The 23,050-nt window shown below is 36.8% G+C and overlaps 1 protein-coding gene across 6 annotated transcripts in view; it reads right to left on the bottom strand.

The window, feature by feature from the left end:
- Nucleotides 1–2,740: 2,740 nt before the first annotated feature.
- SLC39A12 (solute carrier family 39 member 12) overlaps nt 2,741–23,050 on the bottom strand; it is a 34,156-nt gene continuing 13,846 nt past the window's right edge. For 4 of the 6 annotated variants that reach the window (XM_056338073.1, XM_056338071.1, XM_056338076.1 and 1 more), the window contains exons 6-13: nt 21,194–21,365; nt 19,114–19,286; nt 17,716–17,868; nt 16,418–16,528; nt 14,036–14,099; nt 10,031–10,189; nt 8,452–8,639; nt 2,741–3,299 (exon numbers count right to left, since the gene is read on the bottom strand). In XM_056338073.1, coding sequence (XP_056194048.1) covers nt 3,171–3,299; nt 8,452–8,639; nt 10,031–10,189; nt 14,036–14,099; nt 16,418–16,528; nt 17,716–17,868; nt 19,114–19,286; nt 21,194–21,365 — 1,149 coding nt within the window. In that variant the 3' untranslated portion in view covers nt 2,741–3,170. The remainder of the gene's footprint in view (nt 3,300–8,451; nt 8,640–10,030; nt 10,190–14,035; nt 14,100–16,417; nt 16,529–17,715; nt 17,869–19,113; nt 19,287–21,193; nt 21,366–23,050) is intronic. The other 2 variants (XM_056338072.1, XM_056338074.1) reach the window with 2 other exon arrangements.

Raw genomic sequence — 23,050 nt, 5'->3', positions numbered from 1 at the left:
ATCTGTTTGAGTAATTGCATACCTCTTAGAGAGATACCTAGTCCTGATTTAAGGGCTGCAAGTGATGAAGTTCTGCAGTCCTTACTCAGGATTTGACTCAACGAAAACATTGGCATATTATGCTCTCTCTCTGTTAGGTTTGGAGGAATAGAAAGAAATACCTGGCTTTAAATAGAATCTTGTTTGAAATCTGTATGAACAAATGCTACAGAATTTAAACCAAACAGAGAACGCATCTAAGAACACTTGTGCCACACCTTCTCTTTTGTAAGGACACAAACCCATATTCTTCTGTCCTTTTTCCTGTGATTTTCAGAGAACATTGACAAAAAAAATTAATCCTGTAGGTGAGTCTCTTTGGGTTTAAACTGATTCCCTTTTCTAACTCAGTGACTTACAGGAACAGTGTCAAGCCCTCTGTATGATGCATTGTTCCTAATATACAGTCTAGTCTTACGTGTTGTAATACTTTGCCTTCAGTATCTTTTTAAAGACACCAATGTCAAAAGAATTGCAGCAGAGGCACCAACTTTAAGCAGTGAGATAAGTTTTCTCACAAGTGCCATAGGAATTCAAACTTCCATATGCTAAGGAGACTTAAGGTGCTCAGACTTGACACCGGGGCAAAATGGTGACTGAATCGCTCACTTACGAACAAACACAAAAGCATACAAGCTCTGTGGCAGAAACAAGGGCTAACTGGCATTCTGATCAACATATTTGTGCCTATGGTGGAAGCTGTATAAACATACATGGTTGCTAAATGCAATCAAGAAACCTGATAAACATATATAGCCAAAAGACAGCATTTTCTGAACACATGCAGCTACAATATGTTTGCAGATCATGTCAGGATGTGAACCTATGCTCGCATGCTACCTCTAAAGTACACACTGCCAGAAACTACTTGCCCTCTTTCAGACACATTAATAAATAGTAGAAAAGCATTTCAGAATACAATAACATTGCCAAAACATGATTGTATTTGGTAATCTTGTTTTCTGTGGTAGTAAACACTATCCATACATGAATATTCAAACTGTGGTAGCTCTTCTCTTTGAAATAACAAATGTTTCCGATATTCATTTGCACCATCTGATACAAGAATAGATTTTGCTTACGTCCAGTGGTGTCCTGCTATTGCTTGAATTGACTGTCGCAGCTGAAGGTCATGGAGTGACTCGGTGCCAATACAAACAGATGAAATACTGGGAAACGGCTTTTAAAAAATCTTACCTTACTAAAAGCAAGCACAAACTCCTGGAAAATGTAAACTTTGAAAAGAGAAGCATCAGTCATGACTTCTTAGCTCAACTTTCAGAGTTAAATCAAGAGAATAAGCAGTTATAATATTTGCACACCTGAATGAAACAAGCTAGGATTTTACTTTGGGGCTTAAAACAGCTCAATTCATTTCCCTAGTCAGAGACTTTCTGTGTGACCCTGGATAAATTGTTTGGGACAAGGTTTATGCACATATCTAAATGCCTAGATGTACATTTAGATGTGCATTGGAGTATTTGCTACAGATTCTCATAACTAACAGGCACTGAAGATAAGTGCATATCTACCTTTATAGTGATCTTTAAGTCTTTTTCCTGAGGGTATATCTATGGATGACTAGGGGTCACAAGCCCATGAATCTGGGCTGTTATAAACAATGAAATTCAGAACTATTTTCACTTTACATTTTGTTGATAAGGTAGTAAGGTGCCCATGAAGCCTTTGAGAACTGACAGTTCCAACAGTCTGCCCTAGGAGAGTGCTGTCCCCTCTGTAATATGAGAATAATTGTACCTTCACTAGGAGCTGTCAAACACAGGACACATTGTGAGACAGGAATATCATGTCATAACGCAGCCATATTTCAAGCTTGAGTTAAGACAAGGAAGAAAAAATACCGGCCTGCTGCATCAAGATGCATATTTTTGTTCAGTAACTTGCTCTCCCGATTTCCACAGTTCATTGGGGGTGGGTGGGGGTGGGGAGGAGAATGCATCTCAATTCTCATACAAAAATGTAAATTAGGAAGGAGGGAGTCCTTACACCAAAAAATGATAGCATGTAAGTAGCAGAAATCACACAGCTGTGTTGCTCAGTACCTCCTGGAAGTTGCTCAGTACCTCCTGGAAGTTTCTCAGCACCTCAGAACGATGGCAGAATTTGTACGTTTGTTTCAGGCTTGGTTCTGCAATACCAAATTAAATGAGTCATCTCAACTTATGCAGAACTCCCTTGAAATCAAGAGGACTAATTATATGAAAATCACTCGGGGTAGAAGGAGTCGCAGTGAGGCTCTAAGAGAGCACAGCTACATGCACTTTAGACAACTGAAAAAGCTCTTTCCACAATGCACATTGCATATGTATGAATAAGGTAATTGCTGAGGGGAAGGCACTATCGGTGTTTGTTAAACACGGTGACTCAGAAGCAACATCTGGCTCAAGGAATCCCTTGATTTGAGGAGCCTGGAAGGGATATCAGGGGAAAACAGTTACTATAGTCCAATGCTTGACTATCACAGATTCCAACACACGTATGAGAAACTATATCAAAGTCAGAAAAGGGCATTCTCAGATTTCTAGATGATAAATTTCAACATTTACACTTGTCATTTTTTACCTGCCACAGAGGACCAGTAAGCTATGACTACTGACGATCTTCATGTTGACAAAGTAGATAGTGCAGATATTATGAGATTGCTGTATGCCATTTAACAGTTCAGTTTTGCTGTACTTTGTAGTTTTATAGAAATACATTTATTCTTTGTACTAAGAGGCAAAAAACATTTCTGCTTTGAATTATTCAACTATGGTTAGTCCCCTTTAATTACTGCATATAAAAGTGTTTTATTCTTTCAATCAGACTGGCAGAGATCACTTAGAGCATTCAACTAGAACAGTCTCAATAAAAACTAATCAAAAGCTCCTGTGAGTTTGAGCATGGGATCTGGTAAACTCAGTAACAAATAGAACATAATTCTAAACATTCATGTTTACAAAAAAAATTACAAAATCTGAACAATAAGTTAATAAAGTGAAATAGTTATCTACTGTTCAGATATAAAATCCCAGCAACTTAATTTATATATCACTATAGCAGACATGACAAAATTGTGAATAATGCTACCCACTGTCACAAGTGGTACTTCAAGATTTCCAACAGAAAACTTATATTTTAATTTTCTGTTCATATATAGCCAAAAGTAAGAGGCAAAGCCAGCCTAATAGTAATCCAAGGTTCTGTAGGAGAAACATCAACCAGGGTCGCCGTGTCTGAATATGAGTCATTTCAGGAAGCTAAAAAAAGAATAAGACACCAGAATGAGAGCCAGATATATTCATCTCTGGGAAAAAAGTCTTATGGGAAAACAAGGCAAACCATTCAAAAAAAACTTTCAAAATGCTGAGTTTCTGAATATAGCTATTAATCTGTAGCATGTTCTGTACATTATAACAACACTGATCTTGACAGTGAAATATTTAAATAAATCAAACTCTGCCCATTTTGGTTCTTTTACTAGCACCAACAAGAATTATAAATGAGAGTCCAAAATTTGTTAAGTTCTCAATAGTTTTTAGTAATTTTATACAGCTGTCTGTAAGGAAATGACTATTTAGTAAAATTAGTGATGCCCTTTTGTGGGAATAAACTGGTTTGAGTTTTTTTGTTTCAGTGCTATATATAGGGTCAATCCTGCTCTTACTGAAATAACTGGCAACATTCCTATTTACTTGGGTTTTAGTAAACATACAAGTAGAAAACAGGAATTTCAAAATATGCTTGAAAAAATTACGTTTTGTGTTTTTCTCGGTGAGTCTTAAATCAGGCAAAGGAGCATCAGCTGTTTATAATCATATTAAAAGCTACTTAGATTGACCTGCCACCCTACATTGTCTCTGTGATCAAAGTTTTAAACAAAATGTATGTCTCAAACAGAACCTGTGAAAATGATGCCTCAGGCTCAGACTCTCTCAGTATTCGTGCTTTATGTACTTATATACCAGGGGAGACACCAATGACTGTCAATGATTTCACATCAACCTAGGAAATACAGGGTAACGGCCCAGTACTGACCTTTGGTTTTGGTTGTTTGGGGTTTGGTTTGTTGGGGTATTTTTTGTCTATCTGTTGTGAACCTCAAAACAGAAGTGAATGGTCCTGGCACTCCCCCATCATCCCTTCCTGCTCCTCTCACAGCCTGCGCTTGAATGAAGCTACTTATTTCCTCTGCTCTTCAGAGCCTCCTCGCAGGAGCTGTAACAGCATCAGCCACTGGGAGACAGTGGAGTGGTGCTGACCAAGGAGGTTGTCGGGGTACGTTTACATCTGTTTGCTATGCTCATCCTTCCCTCTGTCAGAGGGGGGTCTCTGGGGCTGCCTTTCCTGCACTCTTCTATCTCTGGAAGTTGGCATGAGCCCAAAAGAAAACTGCAGTGAAAAATCTGCCTCCGCTTTAAAATTCTGCATAAAAATAACAGGCACGCCCAAATGCCCTGAATCTTTGTAACAACTAGGCAGTCGTTTAAATTACGGTACAAATTCACATCTTAGAAACTCATGTAGTTATATTTAATATGTATTTAAGGACCATTAGAAACATCTAATCTAAAGCAAATATGAACACCTCAAATTTCTGATGTAAATAAAAATCTGAACTGACAGCTTGTAAGTGTTTGGAGCATGTGGGTTTGGTTGTGTATATAAGTAAAAACTTAACTAAGACATAGGCCTGAATCCAGGGTTTCAGTCTAGACCTTTGGTGTTTCTTATTTATCCTTATAATCAGTTTATTTTGTCCTCTTCCCCAGCGCCTGAGTGAACAAGTGCTCTAAATAGGAAACTTTCTCTCTTCCCACTGCAAAAGCTGTTTTCTCTTTTTTGTTGTCAGTGCTAATTTCTGAGTTAACACACGTGTAGTAAGTTCCTAAGAAACTTTTAAAAAGAAAGTCTCAGCAAGTACTACCCTTCCTATGTCCAGTGGAGATATCTGCTCCCTACACCTAACCTATGTGCATATTATCAAACACACAGATCATTTATATAGCCTTACCTAGTGTGACATCCCTGCTTATCTCTGAAAATAAAAGCTGACTGCTGACGCACTATCAGCTATGGTACCCCAGCTCCCTCAGAACACAAATGTTTGTAGTACAGCAGAGAAAATCTTGCTGTTTGGGAAGTGTAAGCCTATTCAACGGGCAGATGCAAAACACTTTGCAAATTAAGGGAAGATAGAGCTACATCCAAGCTGTTGGATGCCATCGCAGTTGCTAATGCTTGAGGTCTGTTGGAGGCAAAAAAGTTACTGTTAATGGAGGGACTATGTGATTTTGAATTCCCACTCCAGCTCATGTTATCATGGGCACACAAAAGATATGAAGAATTAGGAAGCAGCATGCTGAAAGAAGGCATGCTGAGTAAACAGGAGTTCTACCAAGCTGGGGCATATATGACATGACCACTACACTACAACGGCCTAACAAGTCACTTTAAAAATATTCTTTTATATCCAAAATCAAAAAGATTTTTAAGGTTAATCAGAGAAAACTTCAGTTAGTTGCCTCTGGGAGTGTTTGGCTAGCTCCTATTGATACCCTTACTGTCTTTCTTGCTTCAGTCTCCATCTTTTCAAATTAGATAGTCTTTCTAATCAGGAACCATATAAACCACCACAATCTGTATAATCATGTAGAAATGTTGTCCCAGTCCTTGGGGTTTAATACAATGCATGTGATTTCATAAATATTTATCCATGATAATCACTTCATAGATACTCATTTAAGAGGCTGATACAGGATTTTCAAGTTTGTTTCCCAAAAGGAAAAGGGGAAATGTTTTGTCAAAGAAACAATTCATCAGGAGTGAGTTGGTCTGTTCCATTCTATATATTGGTGTACCAGGTTTCAATTCAAATTAAAGGTATGTTTTTCATTAAAAGGTCTTTGGAAATAGTGCAAAGTTACAATTATAGCTATGACCTCTAAACAGATATAAAGTACAAAAAAATTCACTATGCTGCTCATAAAAAGCTGTTTTTTAGGGGATTTCATTTCAGTTAACAGCAACTAAACCCACAATATTACAGGTGTTTACTCACATGCATATCTTGAAGCAACAAACAATTTCTGTTGCAATATTACACCTGTGCATACACATTTGCAAGACAAAATACTCCTCCCTTCCACCTTCCCCAATTACTGGGAAGATGAAGTTTTGCATAATCCCTTGATGAAAAATGATGAAGGAAATAGATAATTTTATCTTTTGTCCTTTTCCTTAGATTTCTAAAATGATTAGTCTACCCTGCTTGTTAATGGAGATAGAATGCCATTTGTAGAAATGAAAATCCTTTAATTAACCACAGAAGTAGCTGTGTGCAACTTTGACTGTGGCAGTAGGCTTACAGTGCTGTCCTGCCAATGAACCTCTGCCTCAGTGCAGAAACCAGTAAGGCTGTTCAGTTTAAACTGTGCTCTCTTATTTTACTGCTGCTCTGACAACCACATGGATATGTGAAAGCCCATAAAACAAATACTGAAAATTATAATTAAGTTTTGTACACCGTTAAGTATTTGTACACCATTGGCAGCAACACTGATGATTGCTGTTTGTAGATGAGAATGCAGCACAGAAGTTATTTATGTGAAGGAAGTTGAAAAATACATAAAGAATGGCTGATTTTCTTTTGAGATGTACTATACAAGCATGCAAAACTTTTCTGATTGATAGATTCCTGCAGTGCTACAGGAATATTTTTTAAACTAAAATAATCTCTGGGATATTCAACACTTTCTGACAAACGGAGGTGAGCAACACAATGGCAGCTCTTTTGACAAAATGCAGAGAAAGACTGATTGGAATCCTATTAACACAAGGGAGGTGAGAGAAATAAGATCCTCCTTTCTCTCTCTCTCCCTTCTTTCTCATTTTCACATCGAGAACAAGATTATGGACAAGCTGAGAATAAGGGAGAACATATCCCTGTCTCTGCCTGGAACTGTGTCATCTCTTGGGATTTACAGCTGGCATATTGCTTTGAAGACTTGGGGGGAAACATGGTATTGTTCTAGGAGCTTGTGGATCCCTGATGGATGCTGATCCTCCACTGATGGAAAAAATATGCTTAAATCATCCTTAACCACATTAGTAAAACCATGCTTACTGACTAGGTAGGTAACCTCACTTGCAAATTTCTTTGCATCAGAACAAGATGCAACTTGGTACACAGTGGTCTTGTCTGTTATGTACCACCTCAGTCAGAACTGTTGACAACATCCACAGTCCTTAGGTAGTTTCCTCATAAGCTCTTAGGAGCACTTTATATTCACTTCTGTTACAGTAACAAAAATAGATTAAAATACACCCAAGGTCTAAGGTAAATTATTACAAGTAGATTTTTAAGTAGGTTATAATACTGGCTTGGCATATCAAGTTTAAAGTATTATCCTTGAACCTGGTAAATGATATCTCAGGCATGAGGTGGGGGGTGGTAGTGAACACAACAGAGAGACAGCCAGGCTTGGGAAAAACACGGTAATAATTTATGAAGAGACAGACCTCTTTTCCCCTCCCCCCTCTTGATCTAATCACTTAAAATATTCTGTCTTTGTTCAGAAGCTTGCAATTATCATACATTGGTGACAAAGCTGGCAAGGTAATTAAGTTCTGCATTGTTACAAGTGTAACAGTTAGCCATCTCTTCAATAAATGACATGGCCTGAGGCATCTGCATGAGTTATGACTCCACCACACTCTTCCATAGTCCTTAGACCTTCCTCTTACTGCATATCTTCACCCTCCTACTGTGTATCTTCACAGTTTGTCTTTCCATAGTCATATTATTGCAATTGAATTGGGAGTATGAAAAACGTTGGGCAAATATGAAAAAGTTGAGGCAATCTGATAGGTTTTTAATTGCTTAGGAGCTCATCCAAGCCTGTCTGAGATGGAAAGGCTGGCAGGAAGAGCACAGGATAAGCATCTTGCATTTTAGTTCAGAAACAGCAATTTTTTCTTGAAATAATGGTTGAAAAATATATGAAGAAAAGGGCAGTAAAAAGAAAAAAAATAACTAACTTCTTCAAGATTTTAACCCCCCCTGTATGTTCAAATATTTCTTTATGTTGTAGGAACTACCCCTTTCAGGCATAAAAAAATACACTGTTTACCTTTCCCCCTTTAAAAAGCCTTTATGTCTTTCTCATATATTACCCTTTTAATGTCTTTTATTTCACCTTTTTATTACTAATTACACCTGGCATGGCAGTGACACAGAACAAAACCAGACCATTGTTCTAAGCACTGTACACACACAGGGCAGACAACATGCTCTTCCCAACAAGCCTATGAACTATTTCTCTCCAAATCCATCCACCTGCATTTGTCAGACACTCATCTGTGATGTGGCTATGTTAGAAGGAAAATATAACAATAGACTGAAGTTCTCACCATTTCTGCTAAAGATAAATACAAGAACATTCCAGCTGTAACAGTAAAAATCCAGTTTTGAATGCATGGGTCAGTTGATACAGAAAGCCCGATATAAAGTCCTAAGAATGCTGTTAGCGCACTTATAAAATTCATCAAAACTGCAATCTTCGTGGGAAGCCCTGTACTTAGCAGCACAGCAAAATCTCCTGCATAGAGAAAAAGACAGAAAAATTATTGTTTAGCTGATAAATATATTTGTAAGACTCTTGGCAACAAACAATGAAGGCAAATAATTCAGATATGCACAAAGATATTGAATGATGAGGACTGTCCTGAGATTTCTGTAGAATTAGTTATAAACTCATCCTATGTGAAAAAAAACCCCAAAAACCCAACACCAAACCCCCAAAAAAGCACATCAACTTGTATTTGTTTAGCTGTTCCTAAAGATAGTATGCAGGAGCGGCCCCGATGTTCTGTGACATTTCCAACTTGGATACACACAAAAGTGAAGTCACATGCTTTCCCAGAGCTTCTAAATCTTTCTTGGCTGGGAAGTTGCCAGTGAGTATATTTGCAGCATGGTCTTTGAGTGTTTTACAGGTGCTGCAAGTCAGAAAAACCTATGCCAGTCTGATTCCAGTTTGAGTTTAATTCCACTGATTTCAGACCTAATTAACTTTGGTAAATTGTTTCAGAATCCCATCACAGACATTTATTCTAAAATAAACAATTTCATAACAAGTCCACAGTAAAATATTTTTTAAATTCTTCTCTGTGAGTGTAGAAATACCACTTTGTCACTGGGGCACTACTGCCCCAGAATTAAGAAGGTCTGTCTTTGGAGTTAAGTGTTCAGTATTTTGGTAATGTCTTTGCTATGCAAACAAGGGTTACAAGTTTTACAGCAATTCCCCATCCCAACCTTGCGTTTGGGGAAGTTTTCTACATAGACAGCGCATGAAGTCTTTAGTTATTAAAGAATGGAAATGAGAATCTGCACTTCTCATCCCAGACTTGCCAGCTTATATATGTTGATCAACACAATGTCAGGAACAACTTCAGCCATACTGGAAGATTTACTACAAGGAGATAACTGAGAGCAGTGTTTTGTGGAATGATCTTTCTGTCCTGTTTGCTAGTAAAAGGGATCATATATCTTCTTTTATTATCTTGTTATTCTTGGTTAGCAGCAGGAATGAGGGTAGCGTGAAGAATACATTGTTAAATGGCTCTGCTGCGTATTAAAAAGACAGCCCATTGTGTCAGGTGTGCCTGTTGTGCACACATGGCTCTTGCTCACAGTGTACTATTTTTTTCTGTCTGTACACATTAAAATAACAGGTCATTCCTGACCCGATCGCATTTACATTTGGAGAAGGTGAGATGCAACAGCATCCAGTAATGAGAACAGCATCCAATAATGAGGGAAAAGAGAAAACAGTGTCTTTGTATATCCATCTCACACATTAATATTCTAGTTCATGATGCTATTAAGCAAGAAGAATTCCCACTAATGTCATTCAGGTAAGAATTCTTTGGGAAACCTGTAACTACAAAGACAATCAGGAGAAATACACACATATATATTTCTTACCCATTTCATGAGGAATTTCATGGCATAAAATAGCAATAGTCGTTGTCACACCTGTTTCTGTTGAGGACGAGAATGCTGCTCCTATTACCAAACCATCAGCAAAATTGTGAAGACTGTCACCCACCAGAACCATTATTGCTAACAAGCTAATTTTCTTACCTAAGAAAAGGCAAACAAACAAACAACAAAAAAAGTCCAGAAGTTTTAACACAGAGATTGTAATTTTTGCTATGTTACAAATTATTGGGTTTTTTGGTGACTTCTCATATAATTTTATGAAACATATTTGAAACAAAAAAGTAATTGTAGAATAATTCAGAAATGCAAATACCAGGAATTAGCTTCCCTATTTTTACTAGGTCAACTATTACACAAAAATTTAAAATTAGGTTTCAGTCCAGTCTCCCAATATATCCTAAGGGTTTCCATTAATCTTTCTTTGGTTGCTGAAATTCACACAACTTTTCCTAGATGTTATTTTATTATTTTTTTTTAAGACAGGAATTTTTCCGTCATTGCTCACAGAATTGCACAGCGACAATGAAGATGAATATTTGATCTCATGCAGTTGATCCTTTTAATACTGTAAAGCACACCACTACAGAGTAGTATTTTCAGGGTCTGTTTTTCATGAGATTGTATTACAGTGAAAGACAGAGACGAAAGGCAACAAGCCTCAGAATATCGCTGTTAGTACAGCGTTACAGCGTACTCATTTCCAACTTTTGTTCCTATCAATTAATGGCTGTTATGCTCATGCTGCTCCTATCTGCAGCATCGCTCATGGATGCAGACAGCTGTTTTTCTTTCCCATACTGTTCTGTGGCCTTGCTTTTGTGTGGAGCAGTACATTGGATGTTCATGATCAGGCATCTGAGTGGAAAGGTGCTGGTGATTCAAGTACTGAAATCAAGCTAAGTAATTAGGGACAGTGTCTCTGTCCAGCCTGTAACCCAGGCAGCTGGGTAGCATGCTGAATACAGTCATGGGGAGAGATTTTATTTCTTCAAGTAGCAATGAGGCTCCATATATCGGCTCAATGTCTAGGCTTAGCAACACATCATTGACTCCCCTATCCTGTACTTCGTTCTATCCATTTTATCCACAATCTTACAAGCAGGACCTCCTAATGCCTCTCGGGAAGCTCATCCAGCTTCCCATACACAGTATGGACAGAACATTGTGCAAAACGGTTGCTTCTATACCTGAAGAAGCAGGGTCATGATTTGGGCCCTAAGCATGTATTTTCCTGGCTTTTGATGGCTCCACAAAGACATAGTATGACAGTCTGAGGAGCTAACATGGAGCTGCACAGAACTATTTGCATATAGTTATGACAGGGTTTCACTTCAGTAATGTTTTTCCAGAGATGACCATTTTACAGTGATAGGGGAAATGTTTTTCTTGCAGAAACTGGCTAGAACTGAAGTCTTCAGACTATTATAAAAAAAACCAAAAACACACAGCACATAAAAGTCTAACAACTGTATTCGGAAAAATCCTCCCTAGTTGCCTGGGAGCTCTGCGGGTTCAGAAAAACTGGCAGGCTTGTTAGGTTTTCCTGCCAGCTTACAGAGCCAGACATGGATGTCCTCAGTTTGCACAGCTCTTTCTAAACACTATGGGCAGTTTATAATCGATAGTGCAGAGTGTGAATTACACAGAAATAATAGATTGCTGCATTACGTTGAGTTTTTGATTTGTAACAAGCACTGGCAAGGATGAAATCATGGCTTGTGCCGAGATAATATTAGTCTGTTTTACTCAAATATCGGATTGTTGAAGAAGACATACCAAGGTTACTGGAACTCATATTATGTCTATAATAAACATAGGGATCAGGTTAACATTATGGAGCAATTGCAAATGTAAGCTTTGTGAACTTACTTGACTGAAAGTTAAGAGGATGCATATATAAACAAATCTGAATGTTTATCTTAATGTTTATCTTATCTTTCAGCCTATTTTAAAGCAACCTCATTACTAACAATTACCTTACTGCATTATATTGCTGCAACAGTAACTATTAACTATTAATTTATACCCCTAAGTATTTCTACAAAGCCTCTTCTTCTTAAACCACCTTACTTTTTTTTTTTTTTTTGATAATTTTCTCTGCTTAAATAGGGGATCAGAGCTCATAGCAAATTATATTCCATGATTTTTTTCTTCACTGTGAGGGTGGTGAGGCACTGGCACAGCTTGCCCAGAGAAGCTGTGGATGCCCCATCCCTGGAAGTGTTCAAGGCCAGGCTGGATGGGGCTTTGAGCAACCTGGTGTAGTGGAAGGTGTCCCTGCCACAGCAGGGGGGTTGGAACTAGATGATCTTTAAGGTCGCTTCCAACTCAAACCATTCAATGATTCTATGATTTTAATTAAGCTTTTTAAGCTTTGCGTAAGGGTATAAAACAAACACTTGTCCATAAATAGATCTTTTTCCCCAATGTTTTCATTACTCATACAGCAAAAATATTTCTACTTAATATAAGGTCTCACTGAACATACAAAATATAAATGCTACTGTTTGATCTTTTCAGATATGGATAGAACAAGTGTGGATAAATGAGGAGAGGGCCAGTGACATATCTTTTTCTTCCAGTAGCTTCTAGCTTTCTGAGTTACTGGCTATCTAAGGTCACTGACTCTTCTTGCAGTCCTACTTGATATGTGTTTACAGTGAAGTCTGACATATCTGGAGATGTCAGGCCTCTGTCTTAGAGCTGCAGATTCCATTCCATTTTGGGAAAAAACAACACTTAAAAGTTTAGCTCATTATCAAGATACCCAGGTATGTCTATGCATTTAGCTACTTATACGAACTGTAAAAATACAAACTTCTGAAAACATGTGTTCTCAACCCCCCCCCCCCGAAACAATACAACCTACTTTCCCTACTATGGTTTTACTTAGTGATTTGTAATATAGAGGTAAAACTGAGGTATGAAGAAAAAATGGAACCAAACAAAGAACATCACTGAGAAACTATCCCAAATTTACTTATACACAAAATTTAGTTATTTGGAACAAATAACATTGAGATCACTAGAAATTTGTTTGTGCTTAGAAGGTAGTGATGATTGAACAGAACATCTAGAGATGGACTAGATAGTCATGCTGAAACTGGCACTGGATTGTGTACTGCTGGATAGATGAGATTGGAGAAACGGAAATTCAGATTTCAAATGCCTCAGAAATGGAAGTGATGTCCACAAGAGCAGAGGAGAATATTAAAAACCTAGAAGAAGCTAATTACATTGTTAAATAAATCAAACTGATGACCTGAGATCTGAGATCACAAAATAAAGGGGAGTTGTTTATAGTAAATAAACTGATGCAAATTAAAGTGTTATTTGCTCAGTTGAATGACTGCAACTCTACTAAATTCACCAAGGTCACACTAGTTCAGTCAAAGGCAGGGTTTGGTTTATGCTCTATTTTCCTATTTTTTGGATTAAGCAGCAACAAAACAGAGAAGACAGGAACTACTTTGAAGCTCTCTGAAGAAAATGGATTATCCTAAAACTAAGAGCCATCATGAGCCTGTAATTCCATACATGTAATAAATCATTACTGGTTTAAAAAGGCTATTGCTTTACAGTGTAAGAGAAGAAGGAAGCAGAATTCTATTAGTATAGTGAGCCAACAAAACAATTGTTTCACTACCTTCAGAAATAAAAGCCCAAACAAAGTTTACAGTTACAAAAAACTGTTTTGTATTAAATTTTGAATATTTTGCTTTAAGCAAAGGCTTTAGAAAAATAGTTTGCAACAGTGAGTAAACAAAAACTAAAGCATAGACAGCAGAAGATTAATGAACTTCACAATTACAGGGTTGGCAGCTGAAAACGTCTTTAAGCAGAGGTTAAATTATATAGCCAAGCACCATCAGATACAGTGATGTAGCACATGGCAAACACAGAGCTAAACCAGCTTCATACTTTCATTCCCATCTTAGGTCTGAAGGCTTTTCCTATTACTTGTCTAGTCTTTTTATTGATACTAACTTCTTTTGCTGATCACCTTACTCTCCGGAGGAACTTCAGCGGGCTCAGAATCTTCTGGACTTCTCTAGTTAAAAGCAAAGATAATGGATCAGTGTTAAGGGCTTCTTCCTCTGCTATAAATACAGGAAAATACCAAATAAGTTTAAGCTTTTTGAATTAGTCACTATTATTTGCATATATATCATTAGAATCATTTATTGAGGACTGGAAGTGTGATTCTTACTTTAGAAACACATAAAATAGAGATCTCCCTTGTCCAGAAAAGGTTACAATCTAATTTAGATAGCAAGACACACATTCATAAGCAATGTTGTAAGCCAAGAAAATCAAGTTTCTGCTTGAATACAAAAAAATCTGAGCCAAATGCAGAACTAAATAAGACATTGTAATTCAAATTGTATCTTTTGATTTTGTTGTGACTGGATGATTGCATTTTCCTGCTGGATGGGATGTCTATAGGTTTTCCAGGAAAAAAAATGGATAGACACCATTTGCAGTTCATGTTCTTCACAGTTATTCTGCAAAAACAGGAGACTAAAAAAGATTATCATAGGTAGGTTTCACACCCTTTGATGGCATAGGGGCTTATTTCTTCAGGGTGGTACAGTCTCCAGTGCCTTGCCTCTTGGCCTTTAGTTAGGGCTTGGTCTTGCCATCAGGCATCACTGGCTGGGCGTAGCAACACATGAGGAGACTCCACTGCAATGAGTGAAATTCACCCTTATTTCAAGTGAAGAAAAAGATAGTATCTTTGTCCTTACCCTAGAGAGTTAATTTGATGCATCAGCCCTAATGGTTAATTAACAGAAACTGCAGCTGTGGGGAGAGAAGGGTGAACACGAGGAATGTTTCTCTTGCCCTATCTCCCTAGGGCTTTTCTTTCTGACTAGAGAAACTATTAGAAATTTGTGCAAGGGTGAGATAAGCCAAAAAAATTGTTTGCCTGAAATTAGAAAAAAACCTGAGATTATAACCACTATATTTTTTCTTCTTTTTTTTTTTCCTCCGAAAAAAGATATATCAAAATTATTATGGCATCCAGTAGACAGTCAATAGCAGCAAGAAAGAGTGCTTTCTTAAGGACAGAAGCCACCGCACCAAAAACTGTAGCAGAGATGTGTACTGGCTGCAAAACAGGATATGATTCTTGGCTCATATGAGCTTGGTTGTGATGTGGGCTATGTGCTGTAGAAGCATGAGGAGGGAAGGGAAAAGATTTGGGTTTTAAATTCTACATTTTAAAGGAAAAATAAAAATCTTTAATTCCCATGATTGCAGCCAGTCATATGAATTCCAGTAATTGTTCCACTTCTTTTACAATATTTATTCACATGCCACCGCTTTGAACTCTGAATCGAAACTGTAAGGCTAATCACTGACCTGCAGGATTTACGAGCTTTTCTTAGTCAACCACTGTTTGTCTTACTATTACTCATATGATTCTGAAAAACTGGCCACTTTTGTAGAAGCTAGCTAAACCAGACTAGTTCATGTGATCTACACAGAACTTTAGGATGATCTTGCCGCTGAGAGGAATGACAAGGTCATTTATTGCCATAAACAGGAAGCTATGACGTGGCTTACAAATTGGTAAACATTCACTTGCCTGTCTGCTCTGCATTCAATTGAGAGTTTCCCAACTGTGTCTGGGAGATTAGCAGTGGCTCTTACCCATCACAACTGCTTTAGTAAAATGGAGTTCACATTATGGAAGATCTCGGGAGATTCTTTTTTAAATAACCAGGAATCTATGTATCTAGATACTACGTATAAACAGAAATATTTGTTGGAAAAAAAGAGAAAATAGGTTAAAAGGTATAAGTCAATTTAGTTTTCAAAGTTTATATCTGTCTGGATACTCTCCACAGATCAACAGAAAATTCTGTATCTTCGAGGTGAGCACCATTCCCAGGTATCTAGCTTGTTCATGTTACTCTTCAAATCTGTGCAAAAATGTCCAAGACTTCATCCATTCACTAATTATGTACTTAAATCTCACTGCAGAAAATCCTGAAGTTTTTCCCATGGGAGAGTCTGCCCTTACATATGGTAATTTTTTTAGAAGAAGAGAGAAGGGAAATCTTCAAGAATTTTATCAACAAAAGTAGTACAGGAAGTGTATTGTTATATCAATCTGATACACACTTAAGAAAAGTATGTTTGAAATCTCTGTTGAAAAACCTATGTTTGAAATCTCTGTAAAAGCTCTCTATATAAACTTGAAAATCTAGAGATTCCTGACAATCATGTCATGTAATAAAGGACAAATCAATAAAGACTGGAAAATAATATTGATTTATCACAGTAATTTGGTTCATTTTTTTGAGGAACAGAGAAAGAAGGATATGAAATCAGGGAAGTAATGCCATATTGGTAACATACCAACTGTATGGTTGAAGTAGATTTGCCTCTGCCTGAATGTTCATTTAATTCAGATTCCACTGGAAGATCATGGGAATGTCCCCAGTGCCCATTAACTAAGGAAAGGCCCTGCTGAATGAAGATGCTTTGCAATTAGTTCTGAAACCCAATGAACATAGGCGCAGTCTTTCTCAGCCTTTTGTGAAAATCTGGCATTTATAAGAATTATTTTTTTCCAAAGAAAAAATGTTTGAAAAAGATTGTTGGCTAGCATCAACATTGCCTAATGCTTATTTTGTTAAAAAAAAAACATGAAAAATGAACGAGATATATCAGTGACAACCACAATGGCTTGATAAAACTTATTTTGTTTTAAAACTGGAGATTAAAACTTGAAACTGAGATGGATATAAAAATTAACTTTGAGAATTCATCCAGTTCACACAAGTTTAAAATTGTGCGATGATGATAAAGCACATCCCTCCAAATAAGTAATAAAAAGGACTGCTTTTTACCAAATCAAATATCACCATCATCAAAATACTCTCATTCTATTAATCTCACATAATATTCTTTGGCGAACTCAAGGAAAGTGGGAATAGGGAGTTATTGCTACATATCTAAACCAGGCCAGTCATTAAACACTCCCTGTAAAACAGAACAAGCAAAGGTTTAGACTTCTTAGGTGACATTAAGATAGCCTCCCATGCTGAGAAACTTAATGAGCCATCACACTTCGTGGTACATTATATCCTTGTGCATAATCATGTTTTCAGGCACCAGCCACACAGAAATAAAGTAATAGAATTACTATAAGCATGGCTTTGAGCAAGGAGATATTATTAATACAAGATTGGGTTCTACTGACTGCAACACACATATTAGATTCTCAAATGTATTGGGATAGGGGTCAAAAAAGTAGGAAATTTTAAGATATCATTCTTGAAAATATCTTGTGCTTACATCTACACCTTCCTGCTCTTCAAACAGAGCCTACAGTAGATAACTGTCACTGCTATTTAACATGGATATACTCTTCACCTGCTCCAGTGCTAGTCATGAAAGTATGCTTATGGAACACATTCTATTAACTGTTCCCTTCTTGACTTATAAATATATGGAACACATTCATGAAGCATATAAAATCCACAGAGCAAGACAAAACAGAAATTGAAGGTCAATTTGGAAGGAGCACTTTGAAAGGCAATTTTTAGTTCTTCATTTAATGCATACGAATTATAATTATTTTCCACAATCAATTTAACATTTTGTGCACTGTAAAAGAGGTCTCTAAAAGGATAAGTTGTACAAAGTTTTACCTGATCACATGGTGTTACCAAAAGAAAGAAACACTTCTCTATCAAAAAAAATCCATGAATTCCTCCAATTATTCCCAAAAGTTTCCAGATATGTTCTTTCCCCTCATAGAAGTGTTCTACTTCTTGTGTTTCATGTTTATGTAAACCAAGAGTCTAAAAAAATAAAAGAGATAAAGTAAAAAAAAATTAAAATGGCAATGTTTTAACTTCTGCTAGAGTAATCTATAATGTGTTAATTCAATTTATTTTTTTCTTTCGCCATCTCTTTCAAATTTAAATTGCGTTTTGAGCTAGAAGGCTGAATAGTAGATGGATGAAATGAACTATTAGGAGCCTCATCATCTCTCAATGGTGAAAGTAACATTATTTTTAGAGAAAGCTTTATTAAATTGCCCTTTTTCATACGTATTATACAAATATGTATAGAGAGAGCATATTTTGTTTGGAGTACATTGATCTTTAAAGTCTAAAAAGTTACTTGCATCATCTTCATGTTGAAATTAATCCATAAGCTTTCTGCTGGTGGGCATGCTTCCATTTTTTTCCCCAGTGGCATAACATGGTAGCTAGCCCTACTTTGCTCTGAAAAGTGGGCAGTTCAAATGCTACTGGATACATCACATAAAAATGGTTAAGGAGATTACTTCCACACTCAAACAATGTTTCTTAAAGAAATGCATTTGTCTGACATTCACTGAGAACTGCCTTCCTTAAACCACTCTCCCAGTTCTGCTTCCACAGATGATGTATTGAGTACAAAGAACATTTTGACCAGAATCTCAAGCAAGGGTGTGAAGCTCTCTTTCAGCAACTAACTGAAGTCTAGTCATAACAGTTATGCCATATCAGCGGAGACTGAGCCAAAAATAAATGAATAGACAATGGAAAATTTGGTTCTGTTTTACACACTATGCTGTTCTTAAAATTCATGTTATTAATTTACAAAAAAAATCATAGCAACCATTTTATTACAGTTCTAGGCAGCAGGATTAATCAGGTTGATAGCCCCTGGTTCTCTGGAACAATGTGTGGACTGTGGACGCCTCGTACAACCTTTGAAGAATTTATCCTAGAATACTTTACAGAATCTACCTCATCAAAGAGTTTAATACACATCTAGAAACCCAGCTTGCACAGGACACATGGGTTTTCTGTAAAGTGTGAAAACAGGAACATTATTTTCTCTGAATTCGTCATTCATTGATTTCTGCTTCTTACTGCTTGGAATCTGAACTACAAAGTGCAAATGTAATTGGAATGCTGGATAGTTCATTCACAGATTTCATGCAAAGCTTTATTTTTGAACAGAAGACCATCAGTCAGATTTAAATGAAATTTTTCTTCGTGTGCGCGTGTATGTGTCAACATTTTGAAAACACAAAAGTGTGTATTACATACCTGAGGAATAAGGTGTAGCAGTGCATCTCCAGAAAGGGTCCCAACAGCCAAACCAACAAACAGCTGTAAGATGAGTGTATAGATTTCTTGACAGGAGTTAAATAAAATGAGGGTTGTACCAAACATAGATCCAATAGTAATAAGTAAAACAGCAACAGTGCTGTAACCGTATTCTGTAGGGAAAAACAAATGAAACAAAACAAGCGCACATTTAATCATTCAGTATTTGTGTTTGAGTATTTGTTTCATATTTGTGTTTGGTTTTGAGGCTGTTTTGCCACCTCTGTGTACAAGCATACAGAGGAGAAGTGATTCATTGTGCCACATAGATTTTTCTAGTCAAGTATGATACATATGACTGAAATGGAAGCCTAAAAACCACTCATTTTTTCAGGCTTTACAGGTAATACAGTCTAACGCTTCCAAATTTCAGGCCTTAAAGAGCTAAACAGACTGCCACTATGCAGATTTAGAGACACTTGGAGCAGGACAGTGAATGCTGGTCTGAATTTCTTTCCTCTCTTAACAGATTTATGCTTGTTATTCTATGTCCTCACATGCCACACTTGTGTATCTTTACAGTCAACACCACATTGTTATCCAAATCATGTTCAGTAAACAAACCAAGGTCTAAAACCTGAGATGAATGTAGTCATCTAAATTAGGCTCTAAGCATAAACTTTTCAGTCCAAATAATGTTTATAAATGTGCTGTGGACATACACTCCTTTAGTTACTACATCAGGACCGCCAACCTATTTTTCCCAGGTTACTGGGATTTTTGGAAGTTTACTCGTAATTTTTCAGTTACACACTGCTCACAATTCCAACCTTTTGCACAACATAAATCCTGATTAATCTGTATGAAAGTCTTACGATACATATAAAACACTGTCGAGAAACAGACATAAAGGAATTAATGCCAAAAAGATTCAAAAGCATCACAATGTTTCACACTTCAATAGCACTGCAAGTGCTCAGCACCTCATAAAATTAGACAGTAAATTTCACAGACCACATCCAAATACAAGGGTATAGCAGATATTTATGGAAGGTCAGGACTTGGTGACTTAGCCAAAACAGCACAGACTGACAGTAAAATAGAACTGAGAATAAAATTAATGAGCCTATGCTCGGGTCAGTAGACCACATAGAGGCCAAACATGAAGTCTTTTGTCTGTCTCAAGATAGCAGAAGTGTTCCTGTGGTCATGGAAACCTTCCTTTTTCCAAAAAGCACAGGGAAAGGGCTGCAGAAAAGGCTCTTATTAATTCCATTCTGTGTTTGAATAGTTCAGCTTTTCTCATCTACACAAATCTCTCAGCTTTATGAGATCACCAAAATGTCATTGATAGGACTCCTGGCCTTAGACTTGGTAGAATCTCACTCAACTGTGAATTTGTCATGAACCTTGTCTATGACCCGGATAAGTTCCTTTCCTTCTTTGTCCCTTGATTCCTCATCTGAAAAATGGGCATATCCATGTAGCATAGAAAAGATAAAAGCAGTAAATACTACAAGGTGTTCAGGTAGAGACAACATAAGAAAGGACTGCTGCCTCATGGGGAGATATAATGTTTCTTCCTATTCTGTGTATTTCTTTCTCCTATAACTATTCTTGGGATATCCACAAGTGTGGATCCTCCATGACCTTGTCTAACAGGGTTTTTTTTATTCACACTCATAGTTCAATTAATCTGTACACCAGGGAATGATAGCTCAGGTCATTTCCACAAGCTACTTAATGCATGTAGCTCTAAGTACAGATAGAATTCAGAGATGGAAAATGCTGTTCCATAAAGATTGCTGGCCAGCAAGATGTGGGGAATGCTTACTAGCTCCTAAAAGACCTAGTTATCTAAAGATGGTCATGTAGACCATTGATTTCCCTCACATGTCAATATAGTACTATTATAATTTCATAGCATACACATCATATAGAGTGCATAAATTACAGAGCGTATAAATCTCATCATGTTTTGGTTGAAGTTTATCAGTGAATGAAATGTCTCCAGAAGGTAAGCCCCTGCTCCCTTTTATCTGAATTTTCACAATATTTTCCTGATAGGAACATAACTCACTTTCCAAAGCTGTTGGTGGAAGCTTCGTCTTCTTGGAGTCAGAAAGTTGACATGAACAGCTTAATAGCTGCTGAATAATAGCTGGACTGATTTGCTTGAAATGGTCCTTAGAAATGGAGGAAGAGCTGTTTTTAAAAAATATCTTCACAAGTTCATTGGCAGAGAAACAAACCTATGTAGAAAAGTATACACAGTTACTGATTAAGTTGCATATACCTGCATTTAATGCTGAGGTTAAATATGGAATCTTAGAAGAACACAGGGTTATACAGCCTAGAAAAAAACCCTTGTTTTCCATGTACTTTTTTCTGGTTAAATTACTTCAATTCCTTCTGATTCTTTTTTGTTTTTTCTAGTTACAGCTTGATGCTACTATATATATTTTAGAAAGGACAGCATCTTTGGGATGATGTAGCACAATTTCTATTGAAGCTTGTTAACATTATGAGGATCTGACACAATAATATCTCTAAATATTTTATTGTCATACGTGCTAATAAAATATTTTAATGCTAACACAAATCATATTCTTAGCTATTAATGAAAGACCACATTAATAGCAATAATATTGCTATTTATGTAAGATACTGCCTGTATCAAGACAGTACTGGAATTTGTCCTTGTGCTGCATCTTTAGAAAGATATGGAACTACGTTGGTTTTTAAAATCCTATTAACAATGACATGGCACTTTAAGGTCAGCAAACTAGATGTTAGATAGTCTAAATCTGGTTTAAAGATTAATTAATAATTGTATTATTAGAGGTACTTAAGAATTTCAACTACCTTATGTTGTTAGAAACATCTCTTTGTCAAAAAGAGGAACTTCTTGGGATCGTTTATATTTTGAAAAATTTTCATGAATAATTGGTTTTTCATCTCCAGGATGAAACTTCTTGTGAAAACGTGAGCAGTTAGCATTAGAACAGTTCTAGTGGCAATTTCTGTAAGAACTTTTAAAAAGAATTCCAGATCAAATATACTGTCTTACTTAAAGGAATAAACTTAATTTCCTAATTTCATCTGATTAGCAGGGATTCAATTAGAAAATAAATACTTGTTTCTTTTAAATTAGTATGCACCTGAGAATCAAGGGATTCCTAAATGTTCTTTTTCTAATCACTGAAGCTTAGGTTTCCTTTGAAAGAAATCTACTATTTAAATAAAAAAGTTGTAATTATTAAAAAATTTAAATAACCCAATTAAAAACCAACACCCTCCTGCCTAAGCAAAGTAAAATAGGCCGTGTAGCTCACTACAAAACTGGATGAATTGTGCACTGATACTTTTATTCTGAATACCACATTCAAGTATTCAGGGTAACAGGTGATCTTGCCACCTGGATCTAGTCTGTTCTGCCTCCAAGCAGAAGGGGAGCATGAAGACAATTCAGGAGCTACCGTATTGGAAAAGGCCTTCAGTTTGCCTGTTCTAGGCACCATTTTTCATTCTAGAAGTAGGGAACACCAGGTGGTATCAAGTTGGAAGTCTAGCTTGTGGCTGGCTACGAGTAGCATTCCTCACTGGTCAGTATGGGGACTGGTATTATTTAATGCCTTTACCAATGACCTGAGTGATGGTACAGAGTGCACCACATCACATTAATAGACAAAATCCAGCTGGGACAAGTAGTCAATATGCTGACAGGCATGGCTGCTACTTACAGGGATCTTGACAAGCCAAAGATATGGGCTGACAAGACTTTCATGGAGATGAGCAAAGACAAATTTATTGTGCTTGAAACAGAATAACCTGATGTGTCAATCAATAAAGGCTGGGAAAAACTGACTGGAAGGGAGCTTTACAGAAAAAACCCTCGGAGTCCTGACAGATGACTTAAACATGAATCACCAGTGTG

This window comes from Falco biarmicus, chromosome 4 (genome assembly GCF_023638135.1).
Source record: "Falco biarmicus isolate bFalBia1 chromosome 4, bFalBia1.pri, whole genome shotgun sequence".
Taxonomy (NCBI): Eukaryota; Metazoa; Chordata; class Aves; order Falconiformes; family Falconidae; genus Falco; species Falco biarmicus.
This window is presented reverse-complemented; position numbering and strand designations above follow the sequence as displayed.